Source organism: Aphelocoma coerulescens, chromosome 27 (assembly GCF_041296385.1).
Source record: "Aphelocoma coerulescens isolate FSJ_1873_10779 chromosome 27, UR_Acoe_1.0, whole genome shotgun sequence".
Classification (NCBI taxonomy): Eukaryota; Metazoa; Chordata; class Aves; order Passeriformes; family Corvidae; genus Aphelocoma; species Aphelocoma coerulescens.
The window spans coordinates 4815689-4841388 of NC_091040.1; the positions used below are offsets into that span (position 1 = coordinate 4815689).

The 25700-nt window shown below is 48.4% G+C and overlaps 1 protein-coding gene across 4 annotated transcripts; it reads right to left on the reverse strand.

The window, feature by feature from the left end:
- Nucleotides 1–4045: 4045 nt before the first annotated feature.
- On the reverse strand, nucleotides 4046–25648 carry GOSR2 (golgi SNAP receptor complex member 2). 4 transcript variants are annotated; one of them, XM_068996408.1, is made up of 6 exons: nucleotides 25410–25648; nucleotides 16826–16890; nucleotides 15194–15302; nucleotides 13768–13900; nucleotides 10917–11057; nucleotides 4046–6939 (listed from the first exon to the last, which is right to left on the reverse strand). In XM_068996408.1, the coding sequence occupies exons 2-6, from the start codon at nucleotides 16863–16865 to the stop codon at nucleotides 6778–6780; spliced, it is 585 nt and encodes a 194-aa protein (XP_068852509.1). In that variant the 5' UTR covers nucleotides 16866–16890; nucleotides 25410–25648; the 3' UTR covers nucleotides 4046–6777. The 4 variants fall into 4 exon arrangements, with proteins under 4 accessions (XP_068852509.1, XP_068852507.1, XP_068852508.1 ...); XM_068996406.1 differs by lacking the exon at nucleotides 25410–25648 and adding an exon at nucleotides 18525–18601; XM_068996407.1 differs by lacking the exon at nucleotides 25410–25648 and adding an exon at nucleotides 18427–18446.
- Between the last annotated feature and the right edge of the window lie 52 nt (nucleotides 25649–25700).

Consider the following 25700-nt stretch of genomic DNA (forward strand, 5'->3'; position numbering starts at 1 on the left):
ACAAGGTCTTCAACATCCTCAATGTCATCACACCCTGCACCTCCTGTGAAGGGGAGGGAGGCCGTGGCTCTGCTGCTCCTGCAGTGCTTTGGGAATGCTGGGTGAGCAGGCTGGCAGGGTGACCCTCCTCCAGCATCGGGAATGTTTCCAAGGCTCTCAGCTCCCTCTGCTTGTTTTGTATTTACCACAGGACACAGAATATTTTTTAAAGCGTATCACAGGGCACCTCCATCCTGGTGACAGAGTGAGGACTTTGGTGTGACAATTCCTGTGTTAAATCCTCAATCTCTTGTGCTGGGCAGGTTGTGCAGTGCCAGAGCCTTCACCCCATTCCCTGGAGGCTGGATGTCCTTGCCAGGAGCTGATGGGATGTAGAGTCAAAATCACAGACTTCTTTGGGCTGGAAGAGACCTTAAAGCCCATCCAGTCCCACCCCCTGCCATGGGCAGGGACACCTTCCACTATCCCAGGTTGTTCCGAGCCCCATCCAGCCGGGCCTTGGACACTTCCAGGGATCCAGGGGCAGCCACAGCTGCTCTGGGCACCCTGTGCCAGGGCCTCCCCACCCTCACAGAGAAGAATTTCTTCCTGTTATCTAATCTAAATCTCTCCTCTTTTAGTTAAAAACTGTTCCCTTTGTCTTATCACTGCCTGTGTAAGAAGTCCCTTTCCTTCTTTTTTATAAGCCCCCTTTAGGCACTGGAAGGGGCTCTAAGGTCTCCTGGGAGCTCTCTCTTCTCCAGGCTGGACATCCCCAGCTCACTGTCCACTGCCACCATTTCTCCCTTCAGTTCCATCAGGAGGGTACACTCTCCTTGGCCCTTCTGTTCTGACCTATGTCCCTTGCCAAGTCCCGTTCCATGTGTGCCTTGGCTTTCCTGACCCCATCCCTACACACCCACTACAGACATCCCATAATGGCCCAGGGCAGCAGCTCCCTGTTGCTGTGTCCAGCACAGCCAAGGGCTCTGACAGTACTCCTTCCCTATATTTTGCAACTCCAGTATCATTTATAGTTCTGCTGGGCTTTATTTTCTCCTGCCCCTTTCCAGGACATTGACATGACTTAGATCCCTTATTCCCCTCTACCCCTTCCTTTCTCTTGGCCCTTCCCCTCCCTAAGGCAAGGCACAAAGATATCCAAGAGTGGTGGAACAGGAGCCCAACGATGCCTGGTGGGTAAGAAGGAAACTCCCTGCCAGGAATCCCCCGGGACTGGTGCAGGGAGAGCTCAGGGGGCTGGGAAGGGAAGGGCTCCATCACCTGCAGGCCTTGGGGAGAGAAAGTGAGGCAGGAGCAGGGAGCTGACAGAGCTTTCCCTTTACACGGGGCTGGGAAACCAGGACACCTTCACCTGTGATGGCCCAGAAAAAGACATTTTCCTCCTCCTCAGACTTCCAGCCCTGGGCAGTGTTACCGTGGGCTGTGTGTTGCACTATAGGAGGTTGATTTTTAACACAGCCCCTTGTGCTCGGACATTCCAGGGTCAACCTGAGGAAGAGTGAACAGGGAGAGGCACACACAGAGCAGGCTTTTGTTCCCAGCCGAGTACAGACATCCTCTGGTACTTATCTACACTGTCTTCCTTCTAAATTAATTCTGTCCCACCCAATCATCATCGCTTATCACTCATCATCTCCCCCTCTATTCTGCACACACCTTACCCCCATTGCACTGGTTTTAAGTGCTCAAATGGTTTAGTCTCTTTGTTTAAAAACTTTTCCCTCTCAGATCATCACAGATCGCTGCCCTCCAGGCAGGGAGATGAGGGAATCATGGGGGGGAAAAAAGTAAAACTTGTGGGTTGAGATAAGAACAGTTTAATAATTGAAACAAAGTTAGAGATAATCAATAATTTTTTAAAAAAGACAGGGGAAGACATAAAACCCAAGACAGACAAGTGCTGGCCTGTACATTGTTCACCAGCTTCTGACCCCTCCCAGTATACTCAGAATGACTCTGTGGTGTGGAATATCCCTTTGGCCACTCTGGGTCACCTGTCCTGGCCCTGTTCCCTCCCAGCTTCTTGAGCCTCTGCTCACTGGCAGAGCCTGGGAAACTGAAAATCCTTTATTGAAAGTAAACACATCCGTCTGTTATCAGCATTATTCCCATACTGAATCCCAAACACAGCCCTGGACCAGCTGCTGGGGAGAAAATTAAGTCAATCCCAGGTGAAACCAGGACATAAAATCTTTCCTGGATTTCTTCCCCGTGCTCAGTCATGCTCAAACACGCTCCTGAAGCATCAGTCCCATTTCCAGCTGCCGTATCAAAGCCCCTCAGGTCCACCCTGGACAGGAACTTGCAGCAGCTTGGAAAAAACCAGACACCACTGCTTCTTCTAGCAGGATCCATCTTTATTACACACACTTGAGTATTTATGTGTTTCTACCATCGGAAAGTTTTAAGAAAGTTTTTGGAACGTACAGAGGGAAAAACAAAACAGCTACACCGCCGATCACCTGGCAGGGCAGACTTTGGTGCCCCTTAGCAGCCACTCATGCAAACATGCCAGTCCCAGCGTTCTGGGAGATAAAGGAGAAACATTCAGACCTGGTGCTTATAGCTGTGGTCATTTCCCTGGTATGCATCTTCCCGAGAGAACAAAAGGCCTTGTTATAAATGAAGTCTGTAATTCGTGCTGTTATGTACAAAAATGAAGTGTAATAAAACTATACAGAGCCAGAGTTTCAACCCCCACCACCAGCCTGGCTGAGAGGAAAATTTTACAAGACTGGAGCAGTTGAAAAGGAAGTTCCTTCAGCACAGATGTAATCAATCGGTGAGAATTCCACCTCAGGTGGGGTTGGATCTTATCACCGGGACATTAACACTATGATGACTTGATCGCTATCTTCTGCTATCTACATCTCAGCTGATAAGGAATTGGACATTCCGGGAACTAAAAATAACTGTTCCAGGAACCAGAGATGGACCATTCATCATCCAGGATGGACAATTCATCAGACCCAGGAAAGGCTTTGTGCAGCCCAACTTCAGGACAAGAAAACATCATGAATATGCTAAATTGCGAGAAGAATAGAATTAATTTGGACTCTGCCCAGGAACTGTATAAGAAGGGACCAGCCGAAGCAGCACCCGAGAACTTGGGAGCTCTGGTGCGACAGAGATCAGATCTGTGCTAGAGATCAGATCTGTGCGTGCTCACCCAGCTCCAACCCCGGGCTCGGGGCTGCTTTTCTCCATCGTGGCTTTCTGTGGGACCGATCTTTCGGCCGCGGAATAAAATCTATTTCTTTATTAAATTTAATTTGGCTAAATTTTCTTTACTTCAGCCTTTATCAAAGGTAACATAAACAAGTTGCTCTCTACACAGGGGGCTCTACATGGGGCAGGGTGGCCGCCGCAGGCCTCTGCAGAACTGCTGCAGCCCCATCCCAGCACTGCCACAGGCTGGTCCCACCTCTGCATCAAGCTCCTACGTACAGCACTGACAAGTTTCTGCATTCTTGGCTGGGTATTTTCTGATTTAATAAGTGTTTTGTAGCTGTGGGGACTGGAATTACTTCAAAACAGAACATAAGAACAAGAGGAAGATAATCCAACCCCTTGATCTCTCATTTTAAATCCACAATCTCTTTATCAACAGCCACATTTCCCTCTTCCTTCACTACTCTTAATTAGAACCCTTTCACCTGCATCACTGGCAGGTAGAGAGGAAGGTCTGGCCCCTCCCAGGGCCTAAGGGGAGGTGGGCAGAGCACAGCAAGGGCCTGGATGTGGCCCCAGCTCCTCCCCACTCCTGTTCCATCACCCACCCCTTTTCTGAATCCCCACCAGCTCTGGGGCTGTTCCAGCCTGTCACATCCCACCAGTCTGACCAGTGAGGTCTGGTACAGACAGCACAGGCTCCCACTCCTTCGAACCTCAGTGCAGTGGGACCCATTTCCTACTGTGACCCAAATGGGAGCCCCCCGCAGACCCCTTCTCCATCCACACTGAACCAGGATCAATCCTGGAACTGGTTCTGCTTGTTTATTTTGGCCCCAACATGTTGGTAAAGGTAAAAAAAAACCCTCAATTTTGGTTGAAAAAAATCTTTATTCACAGAACATCACATGAATCACGTCCCACCCTTGCTCCTTTATGTATAAAATACTGGTAAAAAGTTTTATTCCAGAGGCAAGTGAATTCCCACAGAGTCCCCTCTTGAGAGAGCAGCTCCTCCCAGAGCTGGAACTGTGCCACAGTTTGGAAGCAGAAGTGAGGTGTTCAGTGAGGAAGGAAACACCACTGAGCTACAGCAGCAAAGCCTCCTGGGCTCCAGCTCATTTCCCACTGCATCCAAAGGGGAGAGGTGGGGCTTGAAGGAACCACTAATGTCCCTGCCCTGTCCCACTGCAAAGGAGGCTTTCGGGGTTTCACACAAACCACCTGAGAGCACGGATGCCCTTGGAAATCTCTTTGGACTTCACAGGCACTGCAAACATGCTTGATGTCACACATCCTCAAATCCAGTTCCCCAGGTGGTTCCTTCAAGCCCCACGTGTCACCTTTGGATGCCATGGGTAGCAAGGACACTTGGCTCACCAAGGGGAAATCAGCCTGTGCAGGGACAAGGAGAAGGCAGAATAAATCAAGAGGAAAAACATCTATTAAAATGCCAAGCTAGGCTCAGAAACAGAAAAAAAATCCAGTTCCAAGTTATGTTATGGCTCCTACTGCAGCCCAAAAGATTGGCCAGAGTTCCAGCTTGGTGTAAGATAAACCCTGCTACACCAGGTCACAGCTACAGAAACTTTAAACAATAACAGCCTTAAACTCTAAACCCCAACACTGTAAAATCAAGTGGAATTGGATCAGTTCATTGGAACTGAGATTTGCCAGGGACCCCCTGTAAGTGCTCAGCTGCCCTCTCAAGGGCTGAATCCATCAGATTTCATACCCAAAATAAATTTCAGGCTAATTTGGATTTATGATTTCTATTACAAACACAGCAACACAGATGCTCCATCACTGCAGATTCCCTCTTTTCCTTTAATTCCTTACTCCCTTGGGCTCAAATGAAAGCCAGTTCCATGCTTGCTCTGCTACAGTATTTCCTTGGGAAACCTGGACAAATAGGGAACTCCAAGAGCAGGAAACACTCCAGAAGTATCAAACACATGGAGAAGTCCATGGACAGGGGCCACTGGTCACACTGGGGGTCTGGCTGGGCCCCACCCCAGCTCTGGTCACCAGCATGGCCCTGTCTCATGGTCCACATTCCCTAAAATTCCTTCTAAAATTTTTTCAGTTATTAAAACCCTTTCTCCCAGTTTGCAACAAGCCACGTAATGAAAGCAAAGCTCAGTGCGGTGAGGACAGAATGCAGAACTTGTGATTAATTACTAATCCAGAGACCCACAACCATTCCAGACAGAAAACAAGGAAGGAATTGCCAGCATGAGGCCACATCATCTGGATATGACACATCTGGGCCACTGTCAGACATCAGGGAATGCTCCAGACTTGCTGCACATTGGGACGGGAATGGATCTGTAGGGTGACAGAAATGGATGATGCCCAAAATCCCAGGATGGCCCCTCTATCAGACATCCCCAGTCTGCAGGGAAAGCAGTGCTGGATTGAGACAAGGATCTCACAGCTCCAGTGTTTCACTGAGACAGGGAATGACCCCAAGGAGACGAGTCCCAGCCAGCACCACCCCTGGGAGGTGACATGTCCGAGTGTCTTTCACAGTAACTCCACAGGTGCAAAGGGTACCACAGGGAACACCTTTCCCAAGGATGGGGACATCACCATCCCAAGGCACAAACTTGAGGAAACTCCCCTGACCAAGCTGATTTTCAGTGCCAGGCCTGTTGTGCTGATCCCACCATTCCTCTGGTGTGAAGAACCTGTTCCAGCTCTGTGAACAATCCCACACCTCTGGGCAGTACAGGGGGACTCACCTGCTCTATCCACTCAGAAGTTCCAGCTCCAGAGCCCCAAACCCAACCAGCACCTCAGGAAATGAACGCAGCTCCCCAAATCTCTGTGCTTCAGCATTAGAAATGTCAGTTTAGGAGGCTGGATTTGGCAGAAGGCCCAGGGAGATGCCACAGGCCTGATGTGCATCCCAGTGGAAGCAGGAGGGAGCACAGCACTTGGCATCCCCTGGGAAGCAGCAGGGCAGAGAGAGGTACCAGAACATCCCTCAGATGAGCAGAGCAGCATTTCAGCCTAAACCAGAGAGATCTGTGCTGGTTAATACTGTGTGTGAAGTTAACTGAGGTTATAACCGTGCTCTAAGACTCTTCCCCACACATCCTCCTCCTCCGAGCAAATGGAACCGCAGATGGGAGCCCTTCACCTCCCAACTCTTTTTGCACACTCAGTCCCACAGGCTGAACTCAGGCCCATGACCACTGTGAAATTGTCTGTGCAAAGTGCAGGGGTCAGGTCAGTGCTGGCCAGCACAGGAAAGACTCGCTGCATCCTATGCTGTGCCTTTGCATCCTCCCATCCCTGTGTGCCCAAAGGGACATTCCTGCCTTGCTACAGCTGGGCACAATGTTCACTTCTGCTTCCTATTAACCAGACTGTTAAACCTGCAGGCTTGAGGTGAGAGCAGTAAAGGCCAGGGGTTATTTTCACAGGGCCATTCTCAAGCACAGCATCCCTGGACACATCCATTTCCCGACGTGCTTTCCACGTGACACTGTCCAAGTGGGATTTGTAAACTCTGAAGTCCACGGGAAGGGCTCATCCAAAGCAGCACCCAGAGGAAAGTCAGTCCTGGAGACACTCCTCTTGCAGGAGTTCAGCAGCTCATGTCAGGTACTGCACGACAAGGAACATGATGAGGCAGGTCACGGCCATCCCCCCCAGCATGAGGAACTTGTCCTGGAAGGCGCGTTTCTCGATCAGCCGCATCACCGTGTTGGACAGGCCCAGCATGTTGGCAACGTCCAGGATCTTCTTGTGAGTGCCCTGAAGACAACACAGCAACGACACAATTACGCTCATGCTCTGAGCCTTCTTATTCCCACAGTCCACACATATTTCATCATGGGTGGTGAGTGATGGATTCTAGTCCATGGACTTCTCCCAGCCAACCATCCCTACCGTTCCACAGGAGGTGGCCACAGGACCCTGGAAACAACTGGATGTTTGGACTAATTAATTCATACACATGAACAGGAATGTGGTTAAAGACACAAAACAATCCGTCTGGACAGAGACAAGATAAAAAGTGTCTCAGAAAAATGCGCTCCCTAAGCAGGAGTAAGAGTTTTCCTGGTCCTGTTTCAGTCACAGTCTAAAAAGAACTTCAAGCTCTGACCAGCAAGGTTTTGTGCAGAGCTCCCCTTGCTGAAGTACAGTTCATACCAACAGAGATTGACTGAGAAGGTCCAGACACTTGCAAGGTAAATGGCAGAAAAAAGGAAGATAAATGTGTAATTAATGCCATTTCCTGAAATCCTTCCACAGAAAAGTGCAGGGTGCTGCAGGCAGAACACTTGGAATTAGGAATGTGGATCCCACGATTACATCAGCAGCAGGGACACAACAGGAATGCTGCTTTATTTCAGGGCAGTGGTTGGAGGAAACAGTATGAAACACTGGCACAGAGACGTGCTCCAGGCACAGGTCAGGGTGGGATATTGTCCTGAGTGGGGAGAAGGGAGAGGACTCAGGGCTGCAGAGTGCCAATGGCACAGGAGGTGAGAAGGACCCTTCCAGGAAAGCTGGACACAGTGACCCACCTGTGGGCAGGCAGAGCACTGAGCCACAGCCAGACACCGGCCAGGACCCTCCTCACACCCACGTGTGCTCAGGGCATCTGCCAGGAGGGGCCCTGCCACACCAGGGATAATGGACAGTCCCTCACGGTGACATCTGGGCTGTCCCTGACAGAACACCCCACTACAGGATGCTGTAACACTGGGTTCATCTCTGAGCCAGGTCAGCAGCACAGATTCCCATCACAGTGCTGAATTCCATGCTTTGACTTTGAAATAAAATCTTTAGCCTCCCTTCTTCAGTCCACGTTATTTCTGGTCTCAAAAGAGTGAAAATGCGGAAATTGGGAACTGTCTTGAGTATAAACTTGACTCAAGATCAGGAAGGCTCTCCAACGAGAGAATTTAGATCAACTATATTAGACCCACATGGAAAAGTGTCTCAGTTCATAAAACACAGACTTGCAGTGCTGAACTACATCATCAGTGTTCAAGGCAGTTCAAGGCCCTTCACTGGTCAGGTTGTGTCTCTGCTAGTTCCACATAATCTGTTTTCTCCGTTTCCCACACCTCTCATTAACCTCTTGTGCACTGCTCTCAGGCTCAGCACCTTCCTGTCTCTGCAGAATCCTTTCACACTGCTTCAGAACAAAACCAAACCATGCTGGGAGAACAGAAACCAAATATGAAGCATTAAAATGAAAGCAAACCACAGACAGGGAAAGCTCTTCAATTCTTGCAGTCACAGAACAGTGAAATTGTAGAACCGGATCAGTTCTGGGAATACTCATCCCATACCTGTCTATTTATACCCAAAATGCACAAAGTTACAGAGAATAAAGCTATTAGTGTCCAGAGGAGGGACACGAGGGTGGGGAAGGGTCTGGAGGGGCCACAGGAGGAGCAGCAGAGGTCACTTGTTCAGCTGGAGCAGAGGAGACTGAGGGCAGAACTCAGTGGGGGCTGCAGCTCCGATCTCTGCTCTGTGACAGGGACAGGACCCCAGGGAACAGCTGGAGCTGTGTCAGGGGGGATTTGGGATGGAGATCAGGGAAAGGATCTTTCCCCAGAGGGTGTTTGGACACTGCCCAGGCTCCCCAGGGAATGGTCCTGGCCTCGAGGCTGCCAGAGCTGCAGGAGCGCTGGGACAGCGCTGCCAGGGATGCCCAGGGTGGGGATATTGGGGTGTCTGTGCAGGGCAGGAATTGGACTCAGTGATCCTTGGGAGGCCCTTCCAACATGGGATATTCCATGATTCCACATTAACCCATTTCTCTTTGTACGCTGTCTCTACACCAGCTGCTTCTGCCAGATGTTCTCAGTGTAAGAAAAACTGAGTAAGGGGAGAAGGAACATAACCAGACATTTCCTCACCTGCGAGGGAGGAGCAACATCCCCCAGGAACACGATGGCCCCAAAAGCACAGACTGTGTGTATGAGCAGCCATAGACACCCAGCAATTCCCTGCTGCAGGGCTGGCCCAGAGCTCACGTGCCTGGCACAAGCTGGAGGAGAGCCAGGAGGCCCAGGGAGATCCAACAGGAACCAGGCAGTCACTGCCAGCCAGCCAGCAAAAGCAGCTACACAGGACTGGTGGTGCTACAAGAAACAGCATTTCCTTATCTCTGCAGGGCACCAGGTCCTGCCAGGGCTTCTCTATGGCACTGGCCAGCTGTGGTTGAGCTCTCCTGACCTGTGATGGGATGCACCTCCTTCGCTGGGACCCTCCAGAATCCATGTGCTTCATCCAGTCCCTCACCAGAGATTACCTTGGATCAGTGATATCCCAGCTTGGAGAATCAACTCCAATTCCCTGTGTGCAGCACAGGAACACTGATGATTGGATGCCTCAGGCCAATGTGATCAGCCACCAAAGCAACCCAGTGCTCAACACCGAGGACAAATGTCCACAATCCTCTCAGGGATGCAGGAACTTCAAGGAAGGTGCTCTTTCCAAAAAGCATTCACAAACCCCAGTCCTCTCCCAGCACTAGTACTGAGTCCTTCCAGCCCTTTCCTCATGAGCTGGCAGCAGAACCCCTCCCTGTCCCCACCAGTCCTGTGGCCAGACTGCTCAGCAACACCATTCCTCTGCAATGAACACTGAACTACCCACTGAGGTTTTTCTAGTAATGGATCTTGTCTTAAAACAAATCCATATTCACCAGGTCAGTGAACAATTGACCTGAACCAAGAAGCTAAACCTCATCTTGGAAAGAACTCAGCTTTAAACTCTGCTTTAATGTCTCTGTGTAACATCTGTGGGTGCAGGGCCTGGTCACCAGACTAGGGAGCAGAAAAGGAGCTGCAGCCCTGCTTTGGACCCTGTGCTGGTTCTGTGCAGGGCTCAGGGAACACCAGGCAGCCTGGAACCCTGAGATCAGGGCAGCAAAGTGCCTGTGCACATCCAGCTCAGCCCCCCGTGTGCCAGCTGGAGTGCAGACCAGGCTTGCACTGCCTGCCACACCATGGAGCTGCAGGTGTGACAGACCTGACCAAATCTGGGATTTATGTCATTAAAAATGCCTAAATCTGGCAAATACATCCCAAAACAAAGCAGTGTCACAAAACTGACAACAGTGGTTATCCCCATCAGAAGATGGATACAACAGACAGGCATTTCCCTACATGTTTCAAAAGTCCAGTTTCTCCCCACACGCTTCTTATTAAACAGCTTTCTGTATCCCTGAACTTTTCACTCAAAATTTACCATCACTTTGAGCAGTCTGTAAAATGAAAGACAAATATTTGCTATGAAGAGACATGCAGCAATGCATACCAGCAGGGAAGGAGGGACTGTTGAGGTGCAATATCTTTATTACTAATCTTAACCCCAAGTGCTCTACACCAACTTTGTGGCTGCTCCAAGGGATGTTCATCTGAACCAACACCTCCCTGCCAGCCAGCCACTGCCACTCCTGAACCTGAACTAAAAAACAACAATCAACCAAAGAAAAACAAACATAATGGAATAAAACATAACACTCAACACTCCAGATGCTGCCCTGCAGGTGAAGGCCAGCCAGCCCCAAGAGATCTTAAAGGTATTACTAACAGGATGATAAAATGTAAAGATTTCCAGTTGTTTAAATGAATTTTGGGCCTTTCCAGCATCCTCAGCTCGGAGCAATGTACTGAAACAACACATATATTGATTTTATTTAGCCTGATCAGCATAAACACAGAAAAACGTGGGGTCTTTCTGGTAAAAAATGATGCCCCCACCTTTAATGTGACTCTCTGGTCCCTCAGGCCCTGCAGGATGTTGGTGCCACTGCCAATAAGCTCATCCATGCCACGGTGGGCACTCTGCAGGGATTCATTAAACTGCAAGGTTTCGTCGATCGGGATGGTGGTGTCAGAGTCCTGTGGGGAAAGCAGGGACTCGGTTACCTGCTCACTCAGAAACACAACATGCACCAGCAGACACTGCAAAAACCCAACAGGACTTGGAGGACTGCACTTAAACATTTTTTTTTCATAATGATTTTAAATACAGCATTGATATTTGAGTGAAAAGAGTCATTTAGAGAAGACAGGGAGGAAGCCAAAAGGCAAAGCTGAGCAGATGCTCAGCTGCAATGAGATCTCAAGGATGAAAAGAGCAAAAGCAGAGAATTTTTATAATCTCAGTAGGAAAGGGGACTGCAAGAGAGAACATCAAAGCTAACAGAAGGTGTTTAACAAGGTGTTAAACACCAAGAAGGTGCTTAGTCATTGATCACTGCAAGTGAAAGACTTGTGGAAGATTTCACACCGGATTTCTGAGCAACAAAAGGCCTGAAAAACAAAATGTTGGAGATGACATTCTAAACATTTACAAAATAGCGCAAATTTCTGGCAGTGAGGGCAGACATGGGCCTGGTCCCCTGAGCTCTCGCTCACTCATCACCCAGGGACCTCATTTAAAAAAAAAAAAATATTAAAAATTAGTATTTTTCAAGTTTTTCCAGAAAAGATGCATTCACTCAACTAGGAACTAGGAATCCTGAAATGGAAATAACAGGGTAAAACTCTAATCTGGACTGCACAAGAGGCCAGGGATGGGATCACCCCTGTCTGCCAAAGGCCTCCAGGTCGCTGTTTTTTGGACACCACTCCTTCCAGAGGGGCAAGGAAATGGCTCACTGCTCCCACATGCTTTAAAGCAGAAATTGGGATACTGGTAAGGGGGAAGTGTTGGGAACACTGATCACCTGCTCCAGGATTCAAAACAAGAACCACCCAAAGGCAGAATTCAGTCAGAGATGGTGAACACCCTCGATGTGCCCAGCAGCTGCAGGTGACACAGACACAGCAGAACATGCTCTGAACAGACTCTTTGGTAATAACCCCAAATGTTCATCTGAAAATGCCACGTAGGACCCAGAGTCTGGTGCTGCCCTGCCTGGGCAGGGGTTCTGCTCACTGTGGAAGAAGGAAGAATCAGGGGCAGAGCTCTCAGAGGCCCTGGATGAAGGGGCTGCGGCAGAACACACAACCCTGGCCCACTGTGAACGCAGCACCAAGGCTCACGCACGTCTCTGAGCAGAAGCACTGAGATTTCCATGTGAATGGCTCTTATTCCAGAGATTTAACAACCTCCATACCAGCAGATTCCATTTCTGCACAAGGGGTTTTTTTTATCCACTATAAGGCAGCAATAAAAATAGAGAAGTAGATTTGTGACCCCCCTCCTGAGGAGATGAGATGGCACCAGAGCTCTGTTTTGCTGCTTGTGATTTTCTCCAGGTACAAGGAAAGGCTTTAAAGATAAAGACCATTTATAACTCTGAATTAAGCAAACTGTTCAGAACACTGCTACAAGCTTCAAAAAGATGTTCTGGATGTTCCACTGATTTACATACTCAGCTGACATCTCCGGTAGAATAGGGGAGTACATGAACAGGAACTGTGTAAACCTGTAACCAAGAGAGGCTGATAACTGACAAATAAATCATCATTTTCCTATTAAGTGATCATTTTAAAGCCACATTTTTGTAGCAAGTTAAAAAGAAATACAAAATAACAGTGTCTTTTTTTATCTGTGATACCTTTAAATATCTGAAGGATAAAATAACCCATTTGCTCTGTATTTTGCATCTGTAAGCCTGCTACTGCTCTTTAAAACTGTTCCACTTACACATCTTTTGTTTCTGAACAGCAAATTTTCCTGTAGGAAAAACCTGTCCCAACTTGCAGGGAAACACCACAGTGTTTCAAAAACAACAAACTGCAGTGTTCCTTTCAAGCCTTGTTTATAATTTTGAAATAGCCAACACAATACCAGACATTATCTTTCTGGCAGGCTTTGAGAAATGCATCGAACTGCCCAAATCTCAGTTCATTAGGACTGCACACATTCTTTCTTTCTTGCCCTGACAGTGACTGACAACACAGATAATGAATGTTAGGTGAGATGCCTTTAAAAAGGGGAAAAAAAGGGGAATACTTTTTTTAAATTAAAGAATAGTATAAAAAAACCTCAACAACAACAACAAAAAGACTAACTTTCTAGTTGCAGAAAAGTAAAACCTGAAAGCAAAGCTGCATTATTGAGAGCAAAATTCCTCCAGGAATTTGCACTGGGGGGGCTACCCAATGCAGGAACTAACAAGAACAGGTGGAATACATTCATGTTAGTACAAACTTCTGACTCATTTCCAGGCAAAAAGCAGGGCTTCAATCCAGCTGTGTGCTTTGTGTTTGGCTAAACTGAAGTTTGCTGACACCTGCTGCCAGTGGGGTGCGTAAAGCCAGGCTTTTCACAGCTCTCAGGATTTGGCAAACATTTAACACAAATCCAAGTAAATGTACACTTTGGTACCTACCTCACTGACCCTTTTACAACTGCTATGTAAACCCAGGTTTACTGCACTGGATAAAACAGGAGCAGCAGCTTCTGGAGCCTTTCCCTGCTGCCTTAAGAGCCCATCTTTTCCTCACGAGAGCTGTACTTGATCCCCACATTTTTTGATTCTTCTCTACCTTTCCTCACACTCACAGCAGCTCCCAACAGTCCTGTTTACATCCTGCCTGACACCCCCCTGATGGATGTGAGCTGTGGAGCACTGGGAGGCCAAGCACAGATATTTACATTGGTGGTGAAGGTGCGAGCCAGCAGCTCCTCCCGCTGCCGCTCCTGCTGCTCCCGCAGGTACCGGCGGTGCTGGAAGTTCCTCAGGGCTGTCTGCAGGTGCTGCACATCGTATTTCAGCTGGTCAACTCGCCTGCAAAGGACCAGCAACATAAAAACACTCTTCTTTTCTGGTGGTTTTTGTATCAGCAAAGGAGCATCATAAATTAACAGTGATGGATAACAAGGAATGATGGGTTTTACTTCTCTAGAAAATGCAGGGCATCCAATGCTAGGCCGAATTCCACACTTACATCTTCCCTGTCTCATTTTTCTACTACACAGGTGATTAATTCATGGGTGATTATTTATTTTAATCAATTATTTAGCTTCCAGGCTAATGACAGAATGTGAAGCAGAACTCCTGAGCTCTCTTGGACATCCTATCCCACGGACTGTCTCCTCAGGAGTTATATAACAATATCTGTTCCTCATTTAACACAGATTTGGGAAGACGGTAGGATTTGTACAGGTTCTATTTAATGACCCCTCTTCACAAAGAAGATGAAGCTTTCCAGTTTCTTTAATTAGCACCATGTTCTTAAGTTTGAGGGTTTATTAAAAGGAGCTCAAAAGTCAGTGGGCAATACAAGAGACATCTCAGACATCTCCACTGGGCTGAAACAAATCATGTCCAGAACTCCACTGGCCCTGATTAAATGATTGGTTAAGTTTAATATTTGATTACCCAATTATCCTGACCTAGTGGAAGGTGTCCCTGCCCGTGGCAGGGGTTGGAACTGATCTTTAAGGCCCCTTCCAACCCAAACCATTCCAGGATTCTATAAAGAAATCAATGAGTATTTCAGATACTGACCTCTTTCTTTAATACAGGTGACATGAAATCCACCCCTACTATCTACAATGGGATTTTGGACTAAACATTAATAACTGAGTCACAGAATTAATTAAGAACAGCAAGTCCCGATGTTTGTGGTCCAAGCTCCTTGCTCAAAATATTGCTCACTTCAGAAACCTCTTTGTTTCAGTCACCAACAGCTTGGAAAATAGCCCAGAAAAAATGATACCAACTGAAGGAATTTTACTCTCTACCTCCACAAATGCCATTAAAAGCAAGTGAGAGAGAGAGAGCATCCAAGTGCATGTGGTGCTCATCTGAGAACAGAGCCAAGAATCCAGCTGCATCACCAGTCTGACTTGATGATCTTTGAGGTCTTTTCCAACCTTAATGATTCTCATTATCCTGTGGTTAAACAGAGGAAGCAATTTTGCCTCTGTGCCTCAATTTTGCTATTGTAGAGCACAGAGATAAGTTATGCAAAATACAAAGATTTCACACAAATCAAAAGGCAAAGGGCTTCAATAAATTTAATTAAAATAATTACAAAGACTACCCTGCATAATCAAAGCAAAACAGTGAACTCACAGTTTGGCATTCTGCCGCTTGTTGGGAGGTTCTTTGCTGGACAGGATTTCCAGACGTTCCAAGTTGCTGAATATGTTGTCTATTCTTGCCTGAATCTCATTTTCTACCACTGCAAGGAAATAAAAAGAGAATTTGATTTGAATTAAAGAACTGCAATCTGATGAAGGTAAAAGATCAAAAGCATTCAAGGCAGTATGTAAAACCTGACAGTCGCAAATCCTTACTGGATGAAAATAATCAGGTAACTGGGGGCTATAAATATCATGAAATGTCACTTCTTTAGCTCAGTAATTTGACACTCTCACCTTTCCCTCCTGCTCTGAGAAGGAAGCTAGGAAAGCCCCTGCTCTTTTCATACATCTGAGCCTCTTTCCCCATCAGGTCCATGAATTAGGATTTCAAGCCCCTACATTCCCCCTGCAGCCCCCTTCCTGCTCCCTCGGCAGGATTTGCTCTCACAAGAACACAGAGAAGCATCATCAACCACCTGCCAACCACTCCACATACCAGGACTTCCCAGAAAACCACACTCAGCAGTCTGGGAAGTATGGCATTGTAGGAGGAGTGGTATAACCACCACAAAACCCACAACCTGGATTAGTAAGTCATTCTTTTTTGATAGGAAATTTATCACAGCCTTTCTACAGCCCTGACGTGCTTCACAAATGTGTTCAAGGTAAGAGAAGTCAGTGAACCTGTGCAGAAATGCATCCAGTCAATGCAGTGTCCTTTCACCTCAGAAGTTCCTGATGAAACCCATTATTAGTGACTCATGCAGGAATTAAGGGTTCAAGCACAGGTCCAAAATACATGTGCCAATTCTGCACTGGGGTAAAAAGTCCTGCCACACATATCAGAGCATCTTATTATTAGTCATTTATGAGCACAGGGTTATAGTCCAAATTTACTGAGGCAATTTCAGACCTAATGGTTCTACACATTTCCCATAAGCAGGTGGAATTACAGGTTCTGACTCTGCTGCAGCAGCAATTGTCAGGATCATCCTGCTTAAGTTCCTGCACACAAAATCACACAGCATGTTCCCCAGAAACTGCACTGAGCATCTTTAGGGGAAAGCTGCCAGTTGGTGGAAGCTGAGGGAATAACAACACAGCAGGGCAGGCACAGTCACATCTCTCAGCTTTCTGAGCTTCTAACAAACCGGCCCAGAGATGCTCTCAATTTGCAGTTCCATCCACACCAAGCTGTTCATTAATTCAAAGTGTCCAAAAACCTCCATCAATGTGAGGGTTTTGATCTCTTTGTGCTGAAGGCCTGCACGGACACCCTGACCATGAGTTCGAAAACCTAACAGCACCAAAATTCTGGCATTCTCCCACGACATTAAAGAAGCACCCACAGCAAGCACTCTCTGTCAGTTAAAGGATTATAACAGGAAGATGAGGTAAATTCTTGTCCTGTCTTTTCTGCTCTGTCCTCATACAGAACATCACCTTATTGAAGTTAGACAGTACAATGATTTCAGTGCATTCTGAATTGGTGATGTGTCTCAGCAGCTGATCACAATGACTCAGGAGCTAAATTTGTTCCAATAATGACTGTAAATATGAGAAGGCATATAAGGTTAAAGATGCAAACTAAGTCAACCTCCCTCACTCACTCATTACTTACAGTGCACTGACTCTTTGTCTGAAGTCTCCAGGCGCCCCATGTAAGACTGGACCTCATGGACCTGCCTGTCAGGAGAGAAAGAGAAAATGAACAGAGAAGTCACTTAACAGCTATAAAATCATTTCTCAGTACCTCACTTTTCAGCTTCTTTTCTGAAATGTACTTTTTAGAACAGCACAGGAATCAGCAACACAGTGTTAAGAGCAGACAGCCCATCCCTGACCACCAACCCAGGTCCTCAGCAGGAAGCAAACTGTGCTCTCACTTCATAAGCACCTACAAAATAACTTTATTTAAAAACAGAAATCAACATGAAGATTATGAAAAGCATAGAACAACTCTTCTGCAAGAAACAGCTGTTCAGCCTGGTCTGGAGATGACAGTGGGGAGACATCCAAGAGGAAAAGATGAATAAGGAATGATTTTCACTCTCAAGAACATGTGAATTCACAGGCATCAAGTGAAATTAGAAGCTTTTAATTATAAAAAAGTACTGTTGCTGGAAAAGCAGTGACAAAGGAAAACAAAACAAAACAAAATACTGATGGTTGTTAAATTCTTCTGGAACTGGATGGGCTTTAAGGCCCATTTCAACCTGAACCATTTGATGATCACAAAATAAGGCACTACAGAAACGGGAACAGGACAAGATCATTCCCCATATCTGTAACAGCTGCTGTTACGTTCCTGCATTTCCAGGCCTCCAGCAGGATGTCCTGCTCTTCCCTACAGGCTCACTCTGCATCACTATTCAATGACAGAGAAATGATGATTCAATACAAGACCTAACTCAAGTCTCTTACCACCCCACCTCCCTGAACAGCGCTCCACAAAGAAGCAAATTACCATGGAAATTCAGAATATTAGATTAACCGTGTCCTTTGGCCCCTTTCCCGTGAGTTACTCCATATGTAGTAATAACAGTAATAACAGAACCGCAAGATTTTTTGCCTTACTTTGCAATTCCCACACCACTCCTCTCCTCTCTCCCCAGACCGGCACTACCTATCAAATGTGGGACTAATCCTCAAGGAGCCACACGCCTCCAGGGGTGGTTTAAACTGCGGCAGCCGGACCCCTCAAACTCTGCTGCCGCAGAAATCCTTATAAACGGGCACGCTTTAAATAAATCTACATCAACAAACGGGAATCATCGCCCAGCCCTCGGGGCTGACGTGGCACACGCGGCCCGGGGCTCTGCTCCCGCCGCGGCCCCGCTCCGGGATGGGGTTTTATGGGGGAAACGCTTTTAAAGAGCGCTGGGATCTGTGGGGAGTCGGCCCTGGGCTCCCGCACACCCGGCCCCGGCCTCACACACTGGGCGTGCGGGTATAGCCCCGAACTCCCCCCGATTCCCCACACAAGTGCTGGTTTGAGGGTACAGACCCTCACACCCAGATCCCTCACGCAGCAGCTGGTTTGAGGGTACAGCCCCTCGCACCCAGATCCCTCACACAGCAGCTGGTTTGAGGGTACAGACCCTCGCACCCAGATCCCTCACACAGCAGCTGGTTTGAGGGTACAGACCCTCGCACCCAGATCCCTCACACAGCAGCTGGTTTGAGGGTACAGCCCCTCGCACCCCCCGAGCCCTCACGCACTTGTTGGTTTGCTGGTACAGCCCCTCACACCCCCCGAGCCCTCACGCACTTGTTGGTTTGCTGGTACAGCCCCTCGCACCCCCCGAGCCCTCACGCACTTGTTGGTTTGCTGGTACAGCCCCTCCATCCCGCACCAGCTCCGCTCCGCACACGTCGCCTCCCGCCACTTCCGGCTCCGCCGCCTCTCGCTGCTTCCGCTTCCGCCTCCCTGGCCGCGGTCCCGCCCCTGCGCCCCGCGCCGCCGCCAGGGGGCGCTGCAGGACAGGCGTGGCGGGGCCGTGAGGGGCCGTGAGGGGCCGTGAGGGGCCGTGAGGGGCCGTGAGGGGCCGTGAGGGGCCGTGAGGGGCCGTGAGGGGCCGTGAGGGGCCGTGAGGGGCCGGGCGGCACTTCCCACACAAATAATGCCGTGGCTCCTTCCGTTCGCAGCACGGAAATAGTGGCTGCAGCTTCTCGGCACCGTCAGCGAAGGTGGTGTCAGCTATGAGAGCCGCCTGGGTTCGCGGAACTGCATCCCCTGCACGGGAGCATGGAATTGATTCATGGTATAGTCCCACCCGTGCCATGGGCAGGGACACCTTCCACTATCCCAGGCTGCTCCAAGCCCTGTCCAGCCTGGCCTTGGACACTCCCAGGGATCCAGGGGCAGCCACAGCTTCTCTGGGCAACCTGTGCCAGGGCCTGCCCACCCTCACAGGGATCAATTCCTTCCCAATATCCCATCCATCCCTGCCCTCTGGCAGTGGGAAGCCATTCCCTGTGTCCTGTCCCTCCAGGCCCTTGTCCAAAGTCCCCCTCCAGCTCTCTTGGAGCCCCTTTAGGCCCTGGAAGGGGCTCTGAGCTCTCCCTGGAGCCTTTTCTTGTCCAGGTGAACACCCCCAACTCTCCCAGCCTGGCTTCATGGCAGAGGGGCTCCAGCCCTCGGTGCATCTCTGTGGCCTCCTCCCCTGAGCAGCTCCACATCCTGATGCCGAGGAAGGGCTGGACACAGCCCCAGAGGTCAGGTCACCTCTAGAAGTCCAGGTGACCAACACACCTGGAGATGCAGATACCAAGCAGATACCTTCTTCCTCGTAGGATGAATCCCTCATCAAGGTATCCCTTCTAAAACAGCTCTTCCTGTTCTTTCATCATCATTACACCTGTCCTGCACCATGCTGTCCCATTCAGTGTTTCATTGCCAGAGAACTGCCTTAACTTCACAGGTTTGCTCACACATGGTCACGGTCAGTTTAGGGCATCCATCCTGCAAATAGTTTTGCATTCTTAATAATCCTGGTTTTTCTCCCTGCTTAGAGATATCCTGCTGGAGAGAATTTAGTGTATCACCCATTCATGGTGGAGCTGCAGGTTCCTGTCCTATCTCACACAGCCTTGCTCTGGGGCTTGATGAGAGACTGCTTTTCAGTTCACTCTTCTGGACATGGTTTCTTCATTGTTTGGACTAGATAATACACTACAGTTGAAGCCAGAACTCTTCCTTGTATGTACTGGGCTACAAAACCCAGTATCTTTATGGTCAGAGTCTGCTGAGCCACCTGAACTCCTGTCACCTTTTAACTTCATGGGAAAAGCAAGGAGAAGGTGGATTATTAAATAAAAGTGGGGGGAGGTATAGCCCATTTAGTCAGGGCAGCAGGATGTCAGAGACACAGGTACAACCACTGATTGATTAAAAATCTCAAATTAGGACCATGACTCTGTCTTGTCACTGTGATATAATGGAAAATAGTTCTTGTCAACAAATGTAACTTCATGCTAATAAGAGCTTGATTGGGGAAAATCAGGAAAAGCTTGTATTCTGTAAAGCATTCCACTCTATACCACAAGATCAATCATTTGAAAGTCTCATGGCCCTGACAAGCACTCAGCTCTCTCCTTCTCCACTATCTCTTCCCTCTAATAAATGTTTTCATTTTTCACTTGTTCCTCAGGCTTTGAATTCCCCTGATGTTGAGCTGATTCTGCCCTTTTCTGGGTGTGTGATGCCTGTCCCACCTCTGGTGTGAAGGGAAACCTGCTTTATCAACAAGAATAATGTCTTAAACTGGGTCTATCCCGATAAAATGCTCTAATACAGTTGAATAAAATACAATTATTTAAATCCTAGACTTTCTTCAGCAGTCTCAGCCTTGTCCTGCACTTTACTCAGGCAGAACCTAAATAACTGTGCAGCAAAAATTCAGGCTACTGAAGGATGACAAACGTTGGAGGAAAAGTGAGAAATTATTTTCAGAGGTAGGGAAGCTGAAGGCAGACACCTCCTGATGTGAGACTGGGCGAATTGGGAAACCTGGAGGCTGGAACAGTCTCCAAAGTGTTGGGTTCTTTCTGTTGTTGCTCATTTGCAGTTCAGGGTGAGCACCTGAAGAATGCAGCCTTGTCACAGGAGAACACGTTCCTGAGCATCACACAGCTATAAAAGAGGGAAACAGCAACGCATCTTTAATTAATGAGAGATTCTGTCCCTGTGGGTCCATCTCTTGCGTTTCAGATGATGCATCAAACTTAGTCTGCCCTGCCCTGCCATGCAGCCAGCCAGGCCTCTGGCAAGAGATTATCCCCTGGATGTCAAACAGCAGCTCAAGCCCCAGAAATCACATCAGCCCAAGGATAAACAGCATATCAACAAAACCATTAACTGCAGCAGTAACGAACGCATTCGCTCCCCGGCCTTTGCTCTCCCTTCCCTGAGCCATTAGACCCCAGTTTCAAACATTTTCTCGAAATAAGTTGAATGGAAATAGACCCTAGGATTTCCCTCCTGGCCAGGGCTGTGAGAGGTATCACAGGAGCCCTGATGAAATGGCAAGCACTGAAATATAAGAACAGATTTCTGTTCTTTTGTGAAGAAATTGATTTTTGCCAGAAACAACATGCTGCAACCCAGCGTCTGTTCTTGTTAGACTTCAAGTCCTTCCAGGAGGAGTCCTTCAGCAAATTGGCTCATTTAGACACAACAGCCAGGAGCACGGAGAGGAAAAAAAGGGTTTTGTTCAAGGAAAGCCTTTGTATTGTAAACAGGATAAAAGGGGATGGAGAGAGTCACTTATCACTGTCTCTCATGTCCCCAGGTCATTCCTGTGTAGCATCTAGTGGAGAAAAAGGAATTCATATTCGCTGCTCTCCCAGAAACCCAACTGGGGGATTTTCTCTATCACACAATCTCCAGACCCCATGTGCATTCAGCAGCAGCTTTCGAACCCCGTTGCTGTGTTCCCCATTGCTCTCCTCTGCCTTGTGAAGCCTGGCAGCACCCAAGGGAGAGCTGGATCCTCACAGGGTCTCCTTTGCTCTGCCTGCACCAGCCCCTGTCCCCCTCACAGCCATGGGACTTGGGGCTCTCTCCAAAAACACGGATGCTCTGTTTAATACCAGACTCCAATAATGCACCTCTCCCTGTTTCTCTGAGCATGATCCCATCAGGCACAGAAACCCTCTGCCCCCTCTCTCTTTCTCTTCCCCCTCCCTCTCTTTTTGGGGCACTCTTTGCATGCTTTGCTGATACAAATAACTGTGGCTTTCAAAACAAAGGAGTGCCGAACCCCAGGGCATTCCGCCGGGGAGAGACGTTTGGATGAGTGCTTGATGGAGACTCCTCTGAGTCCAGCTGCAGGCCATGGGCTGCGTGTCCCAGCTCTGACAGGCTCACGGACACAAGGCAGACCTCACAGCACGCCTCTCAGCACTTCCAGCCCGGGGAAGGGGGCAAAACAAGAAGGGGAGACATGACAAGAATGTTGGAGACTCATCTATCAAATTTCTCGGGCTCTTGGGTGATGTGCTGGACCCAGGTCTCCCTGGGCAAGGAGCTTTTTAAAGACACATTGCACCTTCCTGCTCATCTTCCCAAATTAAGAACGTTTCTGCACGACTGTCACAATCAGCTTTGAGACTGATCAGTGGCCATGAGAGTCACAAACACTCAGACCATTTCATTCCCTTATGCATAAATATCCCAGGGAAACAGATATGGAAAGGATGGGGAAGGCGAGGCCAAGGGAAGAAGGAGTCAAGGAGCATCTCTGCAATTTCACTCCCTCCCTCCCTCCCTCCTGTAATGATGCCAGGGAAATATGGCAGAAATAGAAAAAGGAATAGGAATAGAAGGAAAAACAAAAATATACCCGGTGGCGAGGAACACTGCAGCATCCCCCAGGCTGAGGGATCTTTGAGACACAAACAGCTGAAGGTTCGGAGAATATCCTGGGCAAGGGTATTTTCTTCATGCTTTCATCTTTCCCTGGTGGCAGCCACACGGGGCTGCTGGAGGTGAAATACTGACTTTGATGGATTTTTGGTGCAGGCACTGCATGGCTCTGTTGGTAACCCCACGCCTCCACTGCACTATAAATGTTATATTATCATAATAATGATTGAACACAACTCAGTTCTCCATGCAGGACTGAGTTCCTCATGCCTTTTCCCTGCTGATCCTGCCTGTTTGACCTTATCAATGAAATTCAGGAATCAGGAACAAAGAGCCTCCTCCAACAGAGCCAAGGAGGCAGAAGGGGCAAGAAATAACATTGCCTTCTCCAGACAGTGAACAACTGAAATTCCAATAATCCTGCCAATACTCCTTCCTTTTGCCCAGCATCAGGAACCTGTTAGGAGCCTCAGCTGCCTTCAACTGAAATGGCATCCCCCCCTCAGTTCCAAATCCCACAGAAATCTCTGAGTTTCAGCCCTAAAAGCTCTGGCTTTGAAAATATTTTGAATTTATTTACTGGGCAGCCCTGTTGGATACATAAATGTATTAGGGCAGATTCTGTCTGGGCACTATTAACCCTGGACTGGATGCATAATGTAACACATAAGAAAATCTTAAAACCTGTGAGCAAAGCCGTGTGCCATTATCCTGATTTTTCCAGGGGTCAGTTCCCTGACAGTCAGTCTCTCTGAAATGTGTCAGGTTAAGAATTCCATCGGAATTAGACAACATCATTGATGCCTGAAGAGACCTCCTAGAAACAGAGACTGGACAGGAGTAAGGGAATAAAGGCAGGGATTTATTTGAAGGGCCTTCAGAGGTACCCCTGGGGAGCCAGAGGCCACTGCCGAGATGGACCCCAAGATGGACCCCAGGTCACGAGTTCTTCACACTTTTATAGGTTTGGTTCATTTGCATAGCAGGGTTAATTCTCCAATTAAAGTTTCAGTTTAATGATGTAATTTCCCCTCCACTTGCCCCCCTTAGAGGCTCTTTGGTTTGTACTTTTTGGACCTAGGACAGTCTGGGTGTCCTTGAAGAGCAGGCCTGGAGAGGCTTTGGTATGTCTACCTAGTATGAGAGAGAAGTGAACAGGCTCCAAGGAACTTCATAGTTACACACTAAGCGGTACAGAATTTGAAAAATATAAAAGCCAAAACCTAAGGCATCATCATCAGCTGCTTTGGCAAATTTTAGGGGCAAATCTTTTATATTCTCTTTCCCACTGAATAAAAAACCATTTCCTGGGTCTAATTTTGGCAAACCAATCCGGATAACTGGAGTTCATTAGCTTAGTAGGTTAATGCTGAACCGCTTCCCAAGTCAAATCTGGGTGTCAATCTGCCTCATACTCGCATTTTGTCAATATGGGGGATCTTAAAATGGAAAAAAAAAAAATCTATTTCATCTGCATTTCATCCACAGGGTAATCCAGGCATGAGGAGCTGGCCGTGCCAGGTCCCTCTCCCCGTGTCTCCCTGGCTGGATGGGATGCTGCAGGGGCTGTGCACTGTTTGTTGTTAAAGCAGCCTGACACAAAGAGGCCCCAGGAGCTGCGTGCACCCACAGGATGGATGTCGTCTCCTGTCAATCCAGCCCGAGTCCCCCAAGAGGGAAAATGGGATTGTCTGCAGCGGTGAGAGGGAGAGTTTTCTCGAGAATGTCATACAGGAATTTTCCTAAAACCTTCCCTGGTAATCTGAACAAAACCTTCCCAAGGCTCTTGTGTTAATGGTGACTAGGAGAAAGTGTGGGGACTGGATGGAGGCATAAAGCATGGAATTCACCATTCAGTCCAGCCTGGCAGCCTGTGCCAGAGTCACAGAATCGTGGAATCATGGAAAGGTTTGGCTGGGAAAGGTCTTTAAAGCCCATCCATTCCCACCCCCTGCCATGGACAGGGAACACCTTCCACTATCCCAGGTGGCTCCAAGCCCCATCCAGCCTGGCCTTGGACACTTCCAGGGATGGGGCTTCTCTGGGCAACTACTGTGAGCCAGCCTGGTGTTGCTCAGTGTAACAACAGCAGGGTGGTGTTTTCCAGGCCTTTTCCCAATGCCCAGGTAAGTCAGGTGCTCTGTGAGAGGGGTCCCAGGAGTTTCTGATAGCCAAGGAAGCTCTGGACTGCAGTGGCACTCAGAAATGCACAGCACAAGGATCCCTTAGGATCCAGCTCTAGCACTGACTCTCCTGGTGCTTTTACAAACTTTTTTCCTCAGGAATTCAATTTTGCCATCTTCTCACAAGATGGTTTTGGTACCTGTGGGTAACATGAATCGTATTTCCTTGGGGCTGGAAAACACCTGCCAAGGGATGGAGAGGCAGATTGTGTCTCAAGAGCTTTTACATTCCCTAAGATTGAGGCTCCCACCAGAGGCTGAGGAGCATTGTTGGCAGTGGTTTGGCTCAGCCCCCTCGGCAGCAGGGCTGCACCAGGCACTGCTGCCCCAGCTGGAGCTGCACATGTCCCCTCTGACGGGAGGTCACTCCTTGGTGCGGTGGCATTTCCCCACCTGCCGGGATGTCTGCAGGGACAGGGACGGTGCCACAGCGGGGGCTGGGAGCGAGCCTGTGTTGGAGATCTTATCTCCAGTGATTAGCTGGCCCTGCTGCACTGCTCCTGCTATCCTGAGCCATCTGTCAATTTGCTGCTTCTATTTCAAATTCAGAGAAGGGCTTGTTTTCCCTCAAGCTTATCTGCTTTTTCTGACCAGACTAAATGGTCTAATCACAAAAAAAATCTACCTCCAGCAGCCAGCCTTGCAAATCTTACCTCACACTTCAGACTCCTCCCAGGTCCAGTTGCATTGCCCACTCCAGTCACCGATTCCACTGACAGCAGGGTTTTATCTGCCCCACTACAAGGCAGGTGGGTTTAACACCAAATGAAATCTGCAAAATTACATCTACCACTCTTCCTTGTTTTAATGAAATGGATTTCCTTTATTGCTCCTTCAAGTTTGCCAACACTGTCCCACTGCCCCGAGCACGATGAGGCAGCAGCTGGGGACATGAAAGGTGGCACAGGAGCTCCAGGATTTATTGCTCTCTCCAAGTGTTTTGG